This window comes from Sinocyclocheilus rhinocerous, unplaced genomic scaffold, assembly GCF_001515625.1.
Source record: "Sinocyclocheilus rhinocerous isolate Xijiao unplaced genomic scaffold, SAMN03320098_v1.1 scaffold1606, whole genome shotgun sequence".
In the NCBI taxonomy this organism is placed as follows: Eukaryota; Metazoa; Chordata; class Actinopteri; order Cypriniformes; family Cyprinidae; genus Sinocyclocheilus; species Sinocyclocheilus rhinocerous.
The window spans coordinates 466331-487417 of record NW_015628313.1 but is presented as its reverse complement, the minus strand read 5'-3'; the positions used below and the strand labels follow the sequence as shown (position 1 = coordinate 487417).

Below are 21087 nucleotides of genomic sequence, written 5' to 3'. Positions count from 1 at the left end.
ATTCTGTTACACCAAATACACAAAATAATGATCTTTAAAATAGCATCATATGACCCCTTTAAATACACCATTAGTTTCACTGTACAAAAGCTTAAATAGCATTTCAGTAAGTTGGCTTTCTCAAGCCAACTTAATAACTATTCCATTACTTCGTTAGATACCAGAGCTTTTTTTATTAGATGGTTGTACTTATTCAAGTAGTGACTAGTATTTAATTATACTTGACTAGTTAAGAAAATACAAACTATTTAGTTTTAAGCATTTAATGTTAAAATGTCTTGCCACATGTCAGTGTATCGCAAACGTTAGGCACATACGCTGTCTACCTGAAGTTTCTTTCTCATTGCTTGGGGTTTGTTGCAGTTTTTTTGGTAAGGATCCCGATAGAGAACCAGGTCAACATGCATTTTTAACACGAATGTAATGACACTGTCAACACATCCTGTAATATATCTTGAAATCATAAAAAGTGAAAGTGATATGGAAATATAAAGGTCTCCTGTTTCAGTTGGTCTCACTAATTAAATATTGCACATTCCAGCAGTGCGCGAGAAGTTCCTTCCATCCAATCACAGCGTGCGCTTTTGCGCCTTGTATCGCCTCGCCTTCAGTCCGAAACGCGCCGATTGGCTGCGTCAGTGCGAACTGTTTTGTTGATAAATAACTTTGATGGATTGATTATTTTTCAAGAGGATCGTCGAACTCTGCACGTCCTGCAAACAGTATCGGTAAAATTGCGCTTAAACAGCAGAATGTAAACAGGGTAACATGTTTGGTGACTACAACTGAAGAGTTCAAATGTGTTCGGATAGCAAAAGTTGTTGAATCTGTCAGCCTACATGTCGGAAAGGCCTCTCGATGCATTATGACATGGTATTTTAGCGTTTCAAATGTGCGCACTTACGTCTAGGCGATTACGACAGACTGCATTGTTCGTAGTGTTTAAATGGTCATGCACGCTGTTGACTTTGCCCAGGGTTGGAACTGTTTTGTAAGGTGCTGTCACCCGAACTTGAAAAGTAAGGAAGGAGCACGTCAATACCATATTGCAACAGTGTAAGTACGCTACAGTCTTAATCTGTTTCATACACGACATTTCGTTCAATAAACCAAGAAACGTAAAGGAGCAAAGTGCACCAAACTGATACTTTGTCTTCTTACAGGGAAGTATGTAGGGTGGTTTGTTTTGCTGGGCAGCATTTATTATACATATATTTTGTTATAACAAATGTTTCATCGTAGTTGCTAGTTTGGGAGGGGTCATCAATGTGTTGAAAAGTAGTTCTGCTTGTTCTCTCTCTCCTGTATTCTCTCCCCATCTCTCTCTCCCTTTCCCTCTTCACTTCCTGTAATTCTTGTTGTCTTGCATTGCACTTTCATGCCCCTCCCTTGCTGTCTGCTCTTGCCTTCTGCGTTTGTGTTTGTCAAGTTTCCTGGTTTTAGGCCACTATGTTCCTTTTCTACTCACAGGTCTTACCAAACAGCCATTCATTAATGGTATGCAAAAGGAATTTTTTGCATTTAGTGTCATGTCATTCTGTGAGTCAGTTTTGACATGATATGGCCTGTTTTGTTATTGGTGATCTGAAGATTTCTTGACAACTCATTCTATTTATAATTCATTTGAACTGTTCTGCTGCTGTAGAAATGTGAGCATTGACATTTTACAAATAAGAGCATTTATGATAAAGAAAATTTTTTTTTAAAATGTGCCAAGTGTTTATATATGTACTCTTTTTGTATTATTTTTAAGAAAAGTTTAATTTAATGACTTGTTTAGTTTAATGTTTTTTATTTTTTTATTTTTTTTTTCAAAAAAGTTTTGGGATGTTGTTTTTATATCTTTATAAGTTTTGTTTATGAAAAATTGAAAAAATAATAAAGGATTATGTGAAACTACTAAAGTTTTTCTTTTAAATGATTTCATGCTTTTAATGATTCTTTGCATTCTAATATCAGGTCAGTTGTTTTACCCTGACATTTTGAACTTTATGCCCCCCAAAATTATTAAAATGAATTTTAATTCAAAAGCTAAAATCATCTTTATGTAGCCCCTAAGGGGACATAATGATGAAAAAAGTGAGATTTAAAAATTATATTTCAATGCTTCAGCATTTGCAGTTTTGTACCCCTAAACTTTGTGTTCGCTCGAAATGTTTCTTGGGGGTGCACAAATGTTTTGTAATGTGCAAAACCATGAAATATAATTTTTCCTTAAATATCATACTTTGTCCCTTGAGGGGCTCTGTACATCATAGAAGATGTGCGTGCAAGTTACTGTATGTATCAGTAGCATTTTTAATGTATTTTTGAATTAATTAATTATATCGAGACAAAATAAAATGAGTGTCATGTCACTGATCGATTTGTCTTTTACTTTTTTGTTTATTTTGTGTATAATGCAGACATAATTATACTCCTATTGTGACTGACTTCAAAACTTTACTTTTTGTCTTTCTCTCCTTTTTAGAACATTTCCTGTGACTGAGGAATGACTGAGTTTTTAAATATTTACACCACCTTTATACTGCAGTTTAGAAGCAAGAAGGGAGGTGGCGCGTCTAGACCTCACAAAATTGTGCATGTGCTCTGCTCTGTAAAACATTTTTTTTTTTTTACATCCGGCCTAGTAATAGGCTTACTTAAAACTGAAGTGCTGAATGCTCCAGGTTTTTGCTTGTCTTATAGTTTCACACAATTGCCATGAGTCTTTCTCCACCTCAGAGAGGAACCATAAACCGTATTAGCAAGCAGAATGTTGAAGCCATTGGGGAAACAATGCAGCATTCAGGGGATCTCTTCTACAATGTGGGCACTCCGTCCTTGGAGCAAACTCACAGCAGCCCAGAGGTTTTGATGGATTCAAGCCCTGAAGTCCAGGGCGTTTACAAATCTGATAAAGCATATCAGGTCCAGGGCCATCTTCAGCAATCGGGACCAGTAAAGTGGATGCCTCAAAACACAATGCAGACCGCGGCTTGGTTTCAGGGCGTCCCGAACCTGAACAAGTGGTCACAGAACTTTGGCCCTTCTCTAGGTGGTATAGATGACCCAAGAGGCTTTCACAAAAGTCATGAAATGGAGGCTGTAAAGTTGGAGAAGCATTCACCTAGTTCATCACAGTCCTACACGGACACCGTTCACGTTCCTGGGGCAGATTGGGACCATCACACGATGGCTGCCATGCATCATGCTCAATTTCAGGCGCTCCAACAAAGTCACAGACCTGCAGACCTCCAGTATCAGCCTCAGGGAATGCATCACGATGTGTCCGACTCCACTCTGCAACCCTTCCAGTTGGCATTCGGACCTACCAAGCAACCACAGGCACCTGGTTTCCAACAAGTCTTCCAAGGCAACAATGCGCCTTTAAATATGAATTATAACGAGAAGCCGAAATCACAACAGCAACTCTTGCAGTTGCAACAGCAGCAGCTGCATCGTCAGCACCAGATGCAACAGCTGCAGCAAATGCATCAGTTGCAGAAGCAGCAGCAACAACAACAACAGCAGCATCAGTTGCAACAGCAGCAACGGCTGCAGCAAATGCAACAGCAATACCAACAGCAGAAACATCTGCAACAGATGCAGCAGATGCAGCAGCAACTGCAACAACATGAAGGTTTTCAACAACTAGAGACTATAGAAAAGCAGAGAGTCAAACAAGACATTGAGTCACAAGATCTTGCCAGCGCTCAGGTAAAAACAGAACTGAGCCAGACCCAGCTCATGGTCCCTCAGTCACAACATCCTGTTCCTCAGGGAGCAAATTATCAGGAATCTGGATCTGCAGAGGCCACTCCAGAACTCCAGGAGACCCAAACCAAACGTCAGGTCCTCCCTCGCCGCTCTCGACGGCTCTCCAAAGATGGAGTCTCTCCTCAAGGCAACCAGACATCCAATGACAAGGTTTCTGCCCAGAATGGAGGAGTTGGTGGAGTGCAAGGACCTGCAGTAGGGGTCATCCAAAGCACTCCGAGACGACGGAGGGCCTCAAAGGAGATCAACCTTGAGACTCTTGCTCAAAAGGCTTCAGAGATGGAATTTTTGCCAGCAAAGGTGAGCCTATTTCATTTGGAAATCCATTTGAAGACATTGGAATAGCAGAAATATGTTCTAATATTAAATGTAACATATGAGAACATACCGGGCTGGAAATAATATCCTGATATGGTGCTCAGGAAATGTTTTTTGTTATTATCAATGTTAAAAACAGTTGTGCTGCTTAATATTTTTGTGCAAACCGTGATACTTTTTTTTCCCAGGATTTTTTGATGCATAGTAAGTTTAAAAGAACAGCATTTATTTGAAATAGAAATTATTTGAGACATAATAAATGTCTTTACTGTCACTTTTGATCAATTTAATGTGTCATTGCTGAATACAAGTATTTATTTCAAAAGAATTATCTTACTAACCACAAACTTTTGAATGGTTAGCATGCATTAAATATATGCTGGAATGTTTTGCTGCTTTGATGGTCTCCCAAGTTGTTTTTGTTGTTTAATCCATCTTGTGAATTAGCTCATTCAAAACCTAAACATTCCCATTGCTGACACTAGTAATAATTTGAAGCTGGGTGAAACGTGTCACCAGCTTTATAACTAATCAAACTATAAAAGTAAACATTACAGTACAAACTCAGCTCAGAGTAGTGTTTGCTATCAGGCTTCCCCAATCATATACAGTGTGAAGTGCAGAGGAGTAAAGCAGTCTGGTGAGCAACTGCATGTCTGCACACCTTCACATTCCACACTCTCTCAAAATCCATTGTTGAATTTGGGAGGGGCCGATTCACCAAGCCTTATTTGCTAACATCTGTCCGATCCAAGCCTCACAAAACAAGAAGTTTATGGTATGAATTCATTCTTTAAATGAAATTGATTCTCAACGTACAGTAACAGTGCAGAGACAGCTCTATTTGTTTGAGATGGTTGCTTAAAAAATTCATTTAAAAATATTGTCCTGTAAAGGTGTTTTTTAGGACAGAGTAACTCCTCTAGCTCTGTGACTCGATTAAATGCTGCCGGTTGCTTACACGTACTTTTATTTGTGCTTCTCTATCCTTTATTTTTTTTCTTCTCCATTCATATGTTATTCTGTCGTTTTCTGTCTTCTATTAATAGTGTGAGGACGTTACCTCTGGTAGACCAGCTGGTATGGCACCACTAGTCATCCCAGTCTCGGTCCCAGTTCGGAGAGGGCAAACTCAAATGGAAGCGCCGGGCAGCTGGACACAGCTGGATAAAGTTCGACATCCCTCAGAGATTTCACATCAACAGAGCCAGCCTGATTGTAAACCCTCTGTTATTGTAGCACGCCGGCACTCAATAAAGAACTCAGCAGCCGAGAGCTTCATCCAGGTTAATACAGTTAATTCAGGTTAATGCTAATGTTGCCAAGTCCACTTATTATAAGCGACTCTAGGCTTGTCGCTTATAGATTTGAGCAGTTGCAGGGTTGTGTATTTTTTTGGGCATATTTTTAGAATATAGTTATGTATTTGGACTTGTTAGTGGTTTGCAATCATAGGACTAAACGGCTTTATTGTTATTTCATGTGTGATTGTTTCTCTGTCTGTGAACACCACTGGCAATCGCTATTTTTCCATCAAAATATTGCTGTCATTTTTGCCAGTGCTGCATGTGTTACTACATTACGGAACCCACAAACCGACAGCAACTTTTTTTGACAGTATTTTGACATTTGAAGTAATTTAATTCAGCATCTTTATGCCATCACAAGCTGCTTTTGATGCAACAGTAAGATATTTCGGTAACACTTCACAATAAGGTTTAGTTTGTTAACATTAGTTCACTGCATTAGTTAACATGAACTAACAATGAACAATACTTGTATAGCATTTATTCATTTGTGTTCCGAAGATGAACGAAGGTCTTACGGGTTTGAAACAACATGAGGGTGAGTAATTAACGACAGAATTTTCATTTTTGGGTGAACTATCCCTTTAATCTTAGTTTATGCTAATTTGTACATTTATTAATACTTTTTAAAATCAAAAGTTGTATCTGTTATCATTAGTTAATTAAAGCTTATTGTAAAGTGTTACCGTAATTTGTTATATAATAAAAACCATAGCCCTCAATGCATACATATTAGATACAGTATGTAAATCATATTTAAATAGCAAGGGAAAATAAAGTGGTTGGCATTAATGTGTCTTATGAGTTTTGAGGACAATAAAATCCAGATTTTTATTTCAGGGCTTTTATGCTGTGCTAAGGTGGTTATTTTGTTCTTAAATAGCATGCCGTGGGAGATGGAGGACTAGAAATTATTCAAGTAATGAAAAAAAAAGTAATGGAAAAAAAAACATGTTTTTGTTATAGCATCCACACAATCCAGTTAAAATGGGGGCATAGGGGAGCCATATGCACACTTTATGACAGGGGTCTCCAAACTCTGTCCTGCAGGGCCGGTGTCCTTCAGAGTTTAGCTCCAGCCCTAATTAAACACACCTGAACCAGCTAATCAGGGTCTTACTAGGCAAATTCGAAACTTCCAGGCAAGTGTATTGAGGCAAGTTGGAGCTAAACTCTGCAGGACACTGGCTTTATGATATGCATATGGCCCACCCACAAAACCAGGGGTTGTTTATTTTGGGCCTACCTTTCCAGACTGGGTCGCTTGTTTTGGGCTTATTTTTTCAGACCACGTCACTTATTTCTTTAGTGAAACCTGGTTACACTGGTTAATGCTCTTAAATAATTTCCACACTAATGTTTTGCTTTTTTTCACATCAGAAGTGGCTTTTGAAAATAGTTTTTTAAAATATCGGTTTCTGCCATTTATGTTTGAATTAGGGTAAAGGGCAAGAAGACAAATCCAAGCGGCGTCCACGTCCCGAGCCTCTGGTCATACCTCAACCGTGCCCTTTCATCACCCCTTCTGTTTACTCCAGCATCACTCCCTACCAGAGCAATCTGCGCTCCCCAGTACGCCTGCTGGACCATGCCAGGATCATCCCGCCGTACACCCCTCCACCCATTCTTTCACCTGTGCGTGAAGGCTCTGGGCTGTACTTCTCGGCTGTCCTCTCTTCTATGGCAGCAGGCAGCCAGATCCTGCCACCTCCATCAACACCCCGCAGTGCCGCTCGAAGCTTGCTACGTTCAAGTGCGTTACACATTACTTTTCATTTTAAAGGACTTTTTTTATTAGTAACAATTTACAGTAAAGTTTTAAACATAAACATTTGCTAATGCATTAGTTATAGTAAACTATCAATGAACAATAGTTTCTTACAGCATTTATTCATCTAGGTTCATTTACAGTATAAACACAGTATTGTTCATCAATAGTTCATAATGTTAGTAACTAATGTTAACATAGAACTTTTAATAATAATGCATTAATATATGAGACCCTGGATAAATCTATAATTTTGACCCATACAATGTTTTTTTTGTTATTGCTACAAATATACCCCAGCGACTTAAGACTGGTTTTGTGGTCCAGGGTCACATATTTAAAATAATGATAAATGTCATTAATATAATGCATTATTAGTTTATATGAACTATTGTGCTAACTAATGTTAACTTATGTAACCTTATCGTAAAGTGTAACTTTTTTATCTTCACTATTTGTTTATTCACACTTATTAATAGATAAAACAGAAGTTAACATTAATTAGATATCATGAGCCATCATTAAACTGGACATTCGTAGAGCATTTATTAATCATTTATGTAAGTTTACAATATAAATACACTATTGTTTATTGTTAGTTCATGTTCATAATGCATTCATTAATTTTAATTTAAATAAAACTTGAAATGCTAAAAATCTATTAGTATATGTAAAAATAAAAGTAGATGAATAAAAGCTGTAAGTCTGTTGTTTATTAGTTAATACATTGTATATCATAATGTATCATGAACTAATATTCTTAAGAAATTAAACCTTATTGTTAAGTGTTACTGTATTATTAGCTGTTAGTTCACGTTAACGAATGGTAACTTACACAGCCTTAATGTAAAGCGTCATGTTTTTTCACTATTTGTTTATTTGTGTTTATTCTTACTTAATGAATTGCAAGTGTAGATGAATTGTAGTTCATCATTGACATGATTAATAATTTCTATCTCTCTCTCTTGCTGACTTTATTTTCTGCACATTAGGCAGTTCTGAAATCACCCCTCCTGCACTGTCAGTGATTGGAGAAGCAGCGCCTGTCAGCCTAGAACCGTGAGCATTTATTAAAATAAATATTAGCTATTCATCGCAATCACTATCCTCTATTCTAATATATTCTCCCTCTCTTACACATTGTAGGCGCATAAACATCGGCTCTCAGTATCAGGCAGAAATTCCAGAACTATTGGATCGAACACTGGCCCTAAAGGACCAGCATAAAGCCACTTTAGTCTGGCTTCCTAATTCAGAGGCTGATTCTACGCCCTCCCAGGATATGAGACGTAACTTGTCTTTAGACTGCATTGATATAGCTGATGTTCACCAACTGCATAAAACACAGACGAATGTCTCACGTACCTCCATTCTAATCCTTATTATTTTTCAGTTGATGATCTGATGAACCTGGTCTGCTCCAGTGTCATGTATGGAGGAGGAACCAACCCAGAGCTAGCGATGCACTGCCTGCACGAGTGCAGAGGGGATATCATGGTGAGCACAGTTGAATGTACAGTGGAACCAAAAAGTCTTTGGACACTTGATTCGCACTGAAAAATGTCTGACTTTAAAAATCACATTGACACTAACTGTAACTGGATAAAAGGATTTGTTTGTATATGTTGCTATATGTTGCATTGATATTTTGTCTAATTCAATAAAATTCATACACTTTTAAAGACTTAGACTACAATTCACAAGTTTGACATATGTAGTGTTTCTGAAAGAAGTGTCTTAGGCTCTTAAGGATGCATTTATTTAATCAAAAATACAGTAAAAGAGTACTATTGTGAAATATTATTACAATTTAAAGTAATTGTTTTCTCTTTTAATATATTTTAAAATGTAACTTATTCCTGTGATCAAAGCTGAATTTTCAGTAGCCATAACTCCAGTCTTCAGTGTCACATGATCCGTCAAAAATCATTATGATATCCTGATTTGATTTTTTTTGGAAAATATGATATATTTTTTCAGGATTCTTTGATGAATAGAGAGTTCAAAAGAACAGCATTTGTTTGAAATAGAAATCTTTTGTAACACTGAAAAAGTTTTAGTTTTAATTTTAATTTAAAGATTCGATTTAATGCATCTTTGTTGAAATAATTTTTTTATTTTTTTATTTTACTAACTCCAAAAATTTGAACGGTAGTGTAAGTGCCTAAAAGTGTCCAAATACTTGTTGGGGCCACTGTATATGCATATATATATGTATTCAGGATAAACAACAAATATCTTTTGGCTCTGTAGGAAGCCCTGGAAATGATGTTGATGAAGAATCCCATCTTCTCCAAGAACCACCATCTGGCGAACTACCACTACGCAGGTAGAAACTAATTTACATCTAATTGCAGATCTCACTGTGTTCACATTAAAAATGATTTGACATGATGTTACTGTAAATGATAGTATTGCAATGCAGCAGATTATCTGTAATGTTGTATGGTGGATAGAAAGAACTTGATGTCCCTTAAATATTGTCAGGATCAGACTACTGGACTGTGGATGACAAACAATACTTCAACAAGGGAATTTCTGCTTACAGGAAAGATTTCTTCTTGGTGCAAAAACTGGTATACAGTCTTTTTTTGTGTGCTGGTTATGTATTGATTCATGTAAATCAAATTTCCCCTTTGTAAGGTGACATTGTGTTTCTAATTTGACAGGTGAGGAGTAAAACAGTGGCACAGTGTGTGGAGTTCTACTACACCTATAAGAAACAAGTAAAGGTTGGCCGTAGTGGCACATATACATATGGACCTTCAGACCCAGAGGATAACATCTCTGTGGTAAAGGCTATTACTGCTTACCTGCTTTTAGACATTGTCAGTGTCTTGACTACTAGCACAGTGCCTTCCAAAAGTGTGAAAGCTGAAAATCATTATTGATTTACATCTACACAGGCAATTTGTATGAATGCTTAACAAATCTGTGCTAAAAAAAATCTGCACAATGTGATACATGAGTGCTTGTCATACTTGCCTCTGTCAGACTTGCATTTTTATATCATCAGTCTGTTCTTTTATATCCAACAAGATTCATGTGAAACAAGCAGAGGAAGAAAATAATAGTAGACAACAGGAGGGAACACAAGACAATGTGGATGGCAGTCTACAAGATGTGACCAAGGCACTTCAGGACAATGAAAATGTGAGTATTTGGATTGAAAGCATTCTCTTGTTTGTATATAAATATAGTGAATACATCATAAAGACACCATCATGTTTCTCTGAGCTGGAATATTAAATGCCCCATTACAAATAAGCTAAATGTGATTGTATGGTTGTGTTAACCCATTCGTCCAGGAGAGGGCAGCAGTGGCTCATGAGGAGCAGAAGAACAGCTCTGTGGAAGTGCCTTCTGGCCTGATGCCAGCGGCTCAGCCCCCCTTCAAAACTCCTTCCCCTGCACCTCCAAAGCCTGACAATACCGGGAAGAAAAACAGGGCCTCAACTGGCAACAAAAGTCAGGGAGAGCCGGAGGGTGTTTTCCCTTGCAAGAAGTGCAGTAGGTGGGTCAGAATGTGTCTTTGAATTTATACTCATTACATTTGAAGCAACCCAGCCTGTCTTAGTTGCACTTACCTCAAAAGACAGTTGAGAACAGTTTTGTTCCAGACGAGGTTTCTAAGCAGTTGCACCTATATGAGGGTTTACACTGTACTGTATTCATCGCACTCCTATCTAAGTAAGATAAGAGTAAGAATTCTGCTCACTGTACTCTTTATCTCTGATCTCTAATATAGTTTCTCTGAAATATTGAAAGTAATGTTTCTGTATTTGAATATCAAATCCCCAGTGTTAATATTATCATCACAGTTAATTTATTAAAATATTGCAATATTTTATGTTAATATTTCAATAATAAATATAATGGTAATATCCCAATATTGTAACATCTAGACTGTGATTTTGTTCCAAATTACTTAATATATCAATATTTCAATATCAGCATATTATTATTACAATGATTAATATGAACTAATGTTTTATAATAATTAATTATTTTACAATTCCGTATTTCAAAATAAAATATTTAGTTTCATTAATGATAATATCCTAATATTGAGACATCTAAACAGTGATATTTCTCCAACCCACTTTAATATAGAGTTAATTTAATAACATTAATTACATTAATTTTAATATTAAATATAATACTTCATCAATCTCGTTGGTCTGAAGCCACATAAACAATCAGCAAACGACATGCCAGCCTTAAATATTATTCTGTAAAGCAGAAGGAAATGATTTCAGTGGTATTTAAAATGATCCTTAAGGACAGATGCTTTTTAAATTCTTTTCTTATGCACATGCTTTGATAAATCCTTATTCATACCATTCACTCAGCTAGTTTTTTTTTGCTAGTGAGTCCCTTTATAGATGTTTATATTTTAGCATATGTAAAGCAGTTTCTTCATTTAAGGCGACTTGTATAAATTATAATGAGGTCTGTATATATAGGGTGTTCTATAAGGTGAAGAGTCGCAGTGCTCACATGAAGAGTCACGCCGAGCAGGAGAGGAAGGCAGCAGCACAGTGCCAAAGAGAAGAGGAGGAGCGGGCCGCTAAAGCAAGGCAGGAGATGCTCGAGGCAGCAAGGAGGAAGGAGGCACAAAGAGGAGGACAAGAAGAGAGTAGTGGAGCTGAGGAAAGCTCAGTAGAGCTGGATGATAAGCAGGATGAGGACTGGCATTGAGCAAGTACATGACTCTTTTAGTACTCTTCTTTAGTACCAGTTTGTACCAAAAATTAGCAACTTGTGCATCCCAGTTAAGGGCAGTTGGGATGTTTGAAATTATAAAATGCCTTTTAATTTTTACCAAAATTTTATAAGAACTTTCCTTTGGTATATATTTTTTATATATGAATATATGACACATGATAAATATGACAACACATGTAAAAAAGGTTTGCTGAGCTGATTGCTGAGCTTTTCTAGAAGCGTACACCCATTCAGTTAGATTTTGATCAAAGTACCCGAACAAATTTTGATTGCCTTCAGTGAGATTGAATTTTTTTATTTATTTATTTTTTTACATGGGTTTATGTAATATACATCATATGTACGTAAGAACACAAACTAAAATTCCCCTCATCTATCTATGGATAATTTCAACTAAATATTTCTTGTGCATGAAATGTATATAATGCATAGAAATATATATGTTGACCTTTGTGTATTATATTGTGTACAATATTGATCCTGTTGTATTTTTTTTTTCTTTCTGTACTCTAAACGTAAACGAATGTTTATTTATGTTTTGAATGCACTTAAAGAGGAGTGGAATATGTAGGATTAAGGGATTTTTATAAAAACTCGCATGTAAATAAAATCTGAAGTTTAGAAAATCACAACAAAAACATTTTGAACACAGCCAATTTCATCACATTTTTCACACTTTGTTGACTATTTGCTATATTTCATAAATGTGTGCACTATAAAAACAAACTTCCAGTATAAACTTGTATTATTTTACTTGATGTAATAAATATGAAAAAAAAAATCAATTATCATCAGCACTGGAAGAAGATTCAAAGCAATACTCTGTTTAATAGTCATTTGTGATTTATAGTAGTTTAAATGTATTCTGGGTTTGCTGATTGCTATGAACTAGTAGTTTTGGCAAATCTCTTTAAATTAAGGTTAAGATAATAATCATTAGTACCAGAAGGCTAAAAGACACCTTGATTCTTCCACTGCTCCCACCTGCAAAAAAAGAACCATTAATGCAATTAATTGGTTATGGCATTTTCTTAAAATTCACACAGGTAGAAAAAATAAATGGTTAAAATAATCTGTTAGACTGATGGAAGAGGCCATTTTTCAATGAAGCCCCTTCCGAGAGACAATTCAAATGCTTACCAGCATCAAAGTTATCCACTAGCATGCCTTTGGTGTCACTGAGACTTCCATTGTTTGCTTCTGGAACTACACCCAACAGCTTGCACATCAACGGATAGATGCTGACACTATCAAATGGCTCAGCCAAGAAATTGTCCCTAAAGTCTGGCCCAAAGGCTCGGAAGATCATTTTCATATCCATTTCCTCATTCCTGAATCCATGATCTCCTTTGTTGATATGCAAAATGATCCTCTGCACAAATAGCAAACAAAAAGTTAGAGTAGACGACAGACTCTACCTCTAAACATAACTTTCAAGCACTTTACTTCAACATTGATAATAATAACAAATGTTTCTTGAGAACCAAATCAGCATATTAGAATAATTTCTGAAGGATCATGTGACACTGAAGACTGGAGTAAAGGCTGCTAAAAATTCAGCTTTGCATCACATGAATAGATAACATTTTAAAATATATTAAAATAGAAAACAGTTATTTTAAATTGAATCATTCTTTTCACAATATTACTGTTTTTACTGTTTCAAAATGTTACGAACCTCAGACTTTTGAATGGTAGTGTATATTTACATATTTGTATTAATTAATATTTTACTGATACAGACTGTAGATAAAAACTGTCTAAACAATGTGAAGCTAGTATGACATAATTAGCATGTTTGACTACAATATTTCATTAATTGGGCTTTCAAACAGCTGGCTAAAATGAGTGATATTTCTTTCCAAAGACACTTACAGAGTTGATATTGAACCCCAGGTCAGCCAGAAGGACAATCGGTTGAATTCTCTCATGTTTGCGAATGTGAAAGTGTTCTGGAATCTCTTCTTTCTTATAGACTGTCAGATTGGGATGTGCGTTCTTCAGGGCATCATAAACTTCCTGTTCTCTGCCCTCCCTAGGCGTGATCATCCCAAACCCCTGGAAATGATGTTGATGAAGAATCCCATCTTCTCCAAGAACCACCATCTAGCAAACTACCACTACGCAGGTAGAAATTCATTTACATCTAATGGCAGAGCTCACTGTGTTCACTTAGAAACATTAAACATGATTCAGCATGCTGTGACTGTAAATGGATATAGTTTTGCAATGCAGCAGAATGTTTGTAATGTATGGCGGATAGAAAGAACCTAATGTCCCTTAAATATTGGCAGGATCAGACTGCTGGACTGTGGATGAAAAAAGATGCTTCAACAAGGGAATTTCTGCTTACAGGAAAGATTTCTTCTTGGTGCAAAAACTGGTATACAGTCTTTTTTTGTGTGCTGGTTATGTATTGATTCATGTAAATCAAATTTCCCCTTTGTAAGGTGACATTGTGTTTCTAATTTGACAGGTGAGGAGTAAAACAGTGGCACAGTGTGTGGAGTTCTACTACACCTATAAGAAACAAGTAAAGGTTGGCCGTAGTGGCACATATACATATGGACCTTCAGACCCAGAGGATAACATCTCTGTGGTAAAGGCTATTACTGCTTACCTGCTTTTAGACATTGTCAGTGTCTTGACTACTAGCACAGTGCCTTCCAAAAGTGTGAAAGCTGAAAATCATTATTGATTTACATCTACACAGGCAATTTGTATGAATGCTTAACAAATCTGTGCTAAAAAAAATCTGCACAATGTGATACATGAGTGCTTGTCATACTTGCCTCTGTCAGACTTGCATTTTTATATCATCAGTCTGTTCTTTTATATCCAACAAGATTCATGTGAAACAAGCGGAGGAAGAAAATAATAGTAGACAACAGGAGGGAACACAAGACAATGTGGATGGCAGTCTACAAGATGTGACCAAGGCACTTCAGGACAATGAAAATGTGAGTATTTGGATTGAAAGCATTCTCTTGTTTGTATATAAATATAGTGAATACATCATAAAGACACCATCATGTTTCTCTGAGCTGGAATATTAAATGCCCCATTACAAATAAGCTAAATGTGATTGTATGGTTGTGTTAACCCATTCGTCCAGGAGAGGGCAGCAGTGGCTCATGAGGAGCAGAAGAACAGCTCTGTGGAAGTGCCTTCTGGCCTGATGCCAGCGGCTCAGCCCCCCTTCAAAACTCCTTCCCCTGCACCTCCAAAGCCTGACAATACCGGGAAGAAAAACAGGGCCTCAACTGGCAACAAAAGTCAGGGAGAGCCGGAGGGTGTTTTCCCTTGCAAGAAGTGCAGTAGGTGGGTCAGAATGTGTCTTTGAATTTATACTCATTACATTTGAAGCAACCCAGCCTGTCTTAGTTGCACTTACCTCAAAAGACAGTTGAGAACAGTTTTGTTCCAGACGAGGTTTCTAAGCAGTTGCACCTATATGAGGGTTTACACTGTACTGTATTCATCGCACTCCTATCTAAGTAAGATAAGAGTAAGAATTCTGCTCACTGTACTCTTTATCTCTGATCTCTAATATAGTTTCTCTGAAATATTGAAAGTAATGTTTCTGTATTTGAATATCAAATCCCCAGTGTTAATATTATCATCACAGTTAATTTATTAAAATATTGCAATATTTTATGTTAATATTTCAATAATAAATATAATGGTAATATCCCAATATTGTAACATCTAGACTGTGATTTTGTTCCAAATTACTTAATATATCAATATTTCAATATCAGCATATTATTATTACAATGATTAATATGAACTAATGTTTTATAATAATTAATTATTTTACAATTCCGTATTTCAAAATAAAATATTTAGTTTCATTAATGATAATATCCTAATATTGAGACATCTAAACAGTGATATTTCTCCAACCCACTTTAATATAGAGTTAATTTAATAACATTAATTACATTAATTTTAATATTAAATATAATACTTCATCAATCTCGTTGGTCTGAAGCCACATAAACAATCAGCAAACGACATGCCAGCCTTAAATATTATTCTGTAAAGCAGAAGGAAATGATTTCAGTGGTATTTAAAATGATCCTTAAGGACAGATGCTTTTTAAATTCTTTTCTTATGCACATGCTTTGATAAATCCTTATTCATACCATTCACTCAGCTAGTTTTTTTTTGCTAGTGAGTCCCTTTATAGATGTTTATATTTTAGCATATGTAAAGCAGTTTCTTCATTTAAGGCGACTTGTATAAATTATAATGAGGTCTGTATATATAGGGTGTTCTATAAGGTGAAGAGTCGCAGTGCTCACATGAAGAGTCACGCCGAGCAGGAGAGGAAGGCAGCAGCACAGTGCCAAAGAGAAGAGGAGGAGCGGGCCGCTAAAGCAAGGCAGGAGATGCTCGAGGCAGCAAGGAGGAAGGAGGCACAAAGAGGAGGACAAGAAGAGAGTAGTGGAGCTGAGGAAAGCTCAGTAGAGCTGGATGATAAGCAGGATGAGGACTGGCATTGAGCAAGTACATGACTCTTTTAGTACTCTTCTTTAGTACCAGTTTGTACCAAAAATTAGCAACTTGTGCATCCCAGTTAAGGGCAGTTGGGATGTTTGAAATTATAAAATGCCTTTTAATTTTTACCAAAATTTTATAAGAACTTTCCTTTGGTATATATTTTTTTATATATGAATATATGACACATGATAAATATGACAACACATGTAAAAAAGGTTTGCTGAGCTGATTGCTGAGCTTTTCTAGAAGCGTACACCCATTCAGTTAGATTTTGATCAAAGTACCCGAACAAATTTTGATTGCCTTCAGTGAGATTGAATTTTTTTATTTATTTATTTTTTTACATGGGTTTATGTAATATACATCATATGTACGTAAGAACACAAACTAAAATTCCCCTCATCTATCTATGGATAATTTCAACTAAATATTTCTTGTGCATGAAATGTATATAATGCATAGAAATATATATGTTGACCTTTGTGTATTATATTGTGTACAATATTGATCCTGTTGTATTTTTTTTTTCTTTCTGTACTCTAAACGTAAACGAATGTTTATTTATGTTTTGAATGCACTTAAAGAGGAGTGGAATATGTAGGATTAAGGGATTTTTATAAAAACTCGCATGTAAATAAAATCTGAAGTTTAGAAAATCACAACAAAAACATTTTGAACACAGCCAATTTCATCACATTTTTCACACTTTGTTGACTATTTGCTATATTTCATAAATGTGTGCACTATAAAAACAAACTTCCAGTATAAACTTGTATTATTTTACTTGATATAATAAATATGAAAAAAAAAAATCAATTATCATCAGCACTGGAAGAAGATTCAAAGCAATACTCTGTTTAATAGTCATTTGTGATTTATAGTAGTTTAAATGTATTCTGGGTTTGCTGATTGCTATGAACTAGTAGTTTTGGCAAATCTCTTTAAATTAAGGTTAAGATAATAATCATTAGTACCAGAAGGCTAAAAGACACCTTGATTCTTCCACTGCTCCCACCTGCAAAAAAAGAACCATTAATGCAATTAATTGGTTATGGCATTTTCTTAAAATTCACACAGGTAGAAAAAATAAATGGTTAAAATAATCTGTTAGACTGATGGAAGAGGCCATTTTTCAATGAAGCCCCTTCCGAGAGACAATTCAAATGCTTACCAGCATCAAAGTTATCCACTAGCATGCCTTTGGTGTCACTGAGACTTCCATTGTTTGCTTCTGGAACTACACCCAACAGCTTGCACATCAACGGATAGATGCTGACACTATCAAATGGCTCAGCCAAGAAATTGTCCCTAAAGTCTGGCCCAAAGGCTCGGAAGATCATTTTCATATCCATTTCCTCATTCCTGAATCCATGATCTCCTTTGTTGATATGCAAAATGATCCTCTGCACAAATAGCAAACAAAAAGTTAGAGTAGACGACAGACTCTACCTCTAAACATAACTTTCAAGCACTTTACTTCAACATTGATAATAATAACAAATGTTTCTTGAGAACCAAATCAGCATATTAGAATAATTTCTGAAGGATCATGTGACACTGAAGACTGGAGTAAAGGCTGCTAAAAATTCAGCTTTGCATCACATGAATAGATAACATTTTAAAATATATTAAAATAGAAAACAGTTATTTTAAATTGAATCATTCTTTTCACAATATTACTGTTTTTACTGTTTCAAAATGTTACGAACCTCAGACTTTTGAATGGTAGTGTATATTTACATATTTGTATTAATTAATATTTTACTGATACAGACTGTAGATAAAAACTGTCTAAACAATGTGAAGCTAGTATGACATAATTAGCATGTTTGACTACAATATTTCATTAATTGGGCTTTCAAACAGCTGGCTAAAATGAGTGATATTTCTTTCCAAAGACACTTACAGAGTTGATATTGAACCCCAGGTCAGCCAGAAGGACAATCGGTTGAATTCTCTCATGTTTGCGAATGTGAAAGTGTTCTGGAATCTCTTCTTTCTTATAGACTGTCAGATTGGGATGTGCGTTCTTCAGGGCATCATAAACTTCCTGTTCTCTGCCCTCCCTAGGCGTGATCATCCCAAACCCACCGTAGTCGAGCAGGTCAAATCGGGCTAGATTTAATAAACTCATGTAATTGCTAAGTTTTATCTCATTAACCTCACTGGCCATTTTAACAGTGGTCATGCCATGGTCTGAGGTCAGGATGACGTTAAGATGATCAGTCAAACCATTTTTGTGAATTGCCTCCCTGAGGTAGCCAATAGTGCGGTCAATCTGTTCAATGATCTTTATTCTCTCTGGGGTTTCGGGGCCGAAAGCATGACCCACGTTGTCTGGTTCTCCATAGTAAAGCGTAACAAAGTCAAAGTCCTCTTTGGTGAACCATCCCATCACAGTGTCGATGTTCTGCCGCCACTCTGTCTCATTGTCATCAGGATGCTCGTGATCTTCCACCAGGGAACGATCCACAGCTTGGCCACTGTAATTTACTCCTCCACCAGGATAGAAAAAAGAGGCTGTTTTCAGGCCCTTTGAAATATATAGGAGACGTTATTGCATTATTTGTTAATGAATTTACGGTGAGGGATGATTTTACAGGACATATTTACATACACTGTAAAATAAAATCTGAAATTTATGGTAAAAACTGACAGCTGTGTTTGCCAGAACATTACAGTGAAAGAAATCGGTTTTATGGGTTTAACTTAAAATCTCTTAGTAATACACTGATAACCAGCAAAACACACAGGTGGCTACACATCACGTCACTTCACTTTAATCACAAGTAGCTTTTGTGTGCATATAAGGTGCACACAAATACAAAAACACCATCATGGTAAAAAACATAACACTAAAATAATGCAATAAATATTAATTGAACAACATAAGACATAACAAAAAACCCTCATATGCATAAATGATAAGAAAAAAAGAAAAAGAAACAATAGATTTTTTCAAAATCATCAAATGTGAAGTGTCTGTGAATGTCAATTTTACAGTTTTTCACTGTAAATTATAAGATGCTTTATTTTAATCTTAATTTTAAAGTCTTTTACTGTTAAAATCTGCTCACAAAAAGCTTGTCAGAGGAGTAAGTTCACCTGATTCTGGGCTGTTATCCACAGGGGCAAAGCACCATTATCCCACCATTCTGATCTTTTCAATGTTGCCTTGTGGGGAACTCTCAAGCCAGTTGTATCATTAAACATCAGGTTATGGACAACACCATGATCCTCTATCCATCTCCCTGAAGAAAAGTTTAAGATAGAATCACATCGATATATAATAAGCATATATTTAACTGTTGAAAATTATATTCAGTTAGATCAACCAATATTTTTTTTTTTTTGGGGCCAAATAGTGCATTCAAAAGATTACTTGTGATCGCAGTGTGTATGTAGACCCACATTTCTTAATACTCTTAAGCATGACCAATACACATAATGTCAAGAACTGTAAAATTACCATTGAGCAAGGTTTATGAACAAGGAACACTGATTATGTAAATAACCTTGAAGTTGGAGCTCGTGCTAACTATGCACGTCATTTAACGAGGCTGAGGTAATTGGCCCAGTAAGTGTGTGCTCAGCAGCTCTCAGAAGACAGCTTAAGACTTTGAACATCATGATAATGCAGACTGGACAAGAATATGTCAACTATGGTGAAGCAGATGCATGAATTTATGCATTTGTTATTAAAGAATATATGTATGTGTGTATGTATATATATATTTTTTTTTTTTTTTAATTTATTTATTTTCATTCTTAACCTATTTTCTTTATTAATTTATTTTAAATGTTTTAAATATTTATGTATTCAATGCCTATTTTTAAATATATTTTTTATTCATTAAATTATTAATATTATTCAAATTCATAACAATATTGCTATTTGCAATTATACCCAATTCACTGACCGACCAAATCATATGTGAGGTTTAAATCAACCACCGATTTAAATCTCATAATATTCAGTATGCATTACAAAATTATAGCTACTACTTTTAATGTTTGGATGAATTAGGCTTCTGCTCTGTTCTTTTTGTGCTATCACTTCTGTAAGTGTGTAGCCTATTCTACACTTAAGTCAATAAGATATAAATAAGCAGAAAGTTAGCCTTACCAGTAATAGTTGTAAAGTGTGATGGAGATGTCATGGTGATCGCTGGGGGATTGATATATTTTGCCTTCACTCCCTCTTTAACTAGTTTGTCTAGATTTGGTGTGTCCACATCTTGGTCATAATCCCACCTGAAACCATCAAAGGAGATCAGCAGCAATTTATTATACATCCTCCTCTTGGACAGGGGTTTACCGCTCACACAGAGAAACAAAGTCAACACCAGCAGAAGTTCTGACTTCATCTTGAGAGGCTGTTAAGCAGAGTGAAAATCAGCAAAAGGTGATCTTGTTTTTATAAGTATTATCAGGGGACTGATAAGACAATCTATATATTTTCTGTAGTTCTCAGTCAGTAATTGTCAAAGCCAGTTATACTTTCACATAGTGAACAAATTATCATAAAACAAATTTGAAATATACTGTAAAGAAAAGTTTTATTTTTGCTCTTTGATTTCCTTTTACTATTACCATCCAAAGAAAAATCATTTTCCGTTTCACAGTTTGCATTTTTGACCCACATGGGCCATGAGGGGATTTATCTTCAGAGATAAGGATAGAGCTGTTAAGCTGTATGGA

The 21087-nt window shown here is 35.8% G+C and overlaps 3 protein-coding genes across 3 annotated transcripts; 2 read left to right on the top strand and 1 right to left on the bottom strand.

The window, feature by feature from the left end:
• The first annotated feature begins 611 nt into the window (after positions 1 to 611).
• LOC107737312 (ELM2 and SANT domain-containing protein 1-like) lies at positions 612 to 12601 on the top strand. Its single transcript, XM_016548780.1, has 13 exons — positions 612 to 1056; positions 2471 to 4059; positions 5127 to 5363; positions 6825 to 7137; positions 8145 to 8211; positions 8299 to 8441; positions 8546 to 8649; positions 9406 to 9481; positions 9640 to 9728; positions 9822 to 9944; positions 10192 to 10305; positions 10461 to 10666; positions 11619 to 12601. The coding sequence occupies exons 2-13, from the start codon at positions 2704 to 2706 to the stop codon at positions 11851 to 11853; spliced, it is 3063 nt and encodes a 1020-aa protein (XP_016404266.1). The 5' UTR covers positions 612 to 1056; positions 2471 to 2703; the 3' UTR covers positions 11854 to 12601.
• Positions 12602 to 13944: 1343 nt separating this feature from the next.
• LOC107737313 (ELM2 and SANT domain-containing protein 1-like) lies at positions 13945 to 17136 on the top strand. The gene is made up of 6 exons (XM_016548781.1): positions 13945 to 14008; positions 14175 to 14263; positions 14357 to 14479; positions 14727 to 14840; positions 14996 to 15201; positions 16154 to 17136. The coding sequence occupies exons 1-6, from the start codon at positions 13945 to 13947 to the stop codon at positions 16386 to 16388; spliced, it is 831 nt and encodes a 276-aa protein (XP_016404267.1). The 3' UTR covers positions 16389 to 17136.
• Positions 17137 to 17184: 48 nt separating this feature from the next.
• Positions 17185 to 20753, bottom strand: LOC107737337 (ectonucleotide pyrophosphatase/phosphodiesterase family member 7-like). Its single transcript, XM_016548807.1, has 5 exons — positions 20513 to 20753; positions 19492 to 19637; positions 18293 to 18919; positions 17558 to 17789; positions 17185 to 17401 (listed from the first exon to the last, which is right to left on the bottom strand). Exons 1-5 carry the CDS (start codon positions 20751 to 20753, stop codon positions 17328 to 17330), a joined length of 1320 nt encoding a protein of 439 aa, XP_016404293.1. The 3' UTR covers positions 17185 to 17327.
• Between the last annotated feature and the right edge of the window lie 334 nt (positions 20754 to 21087).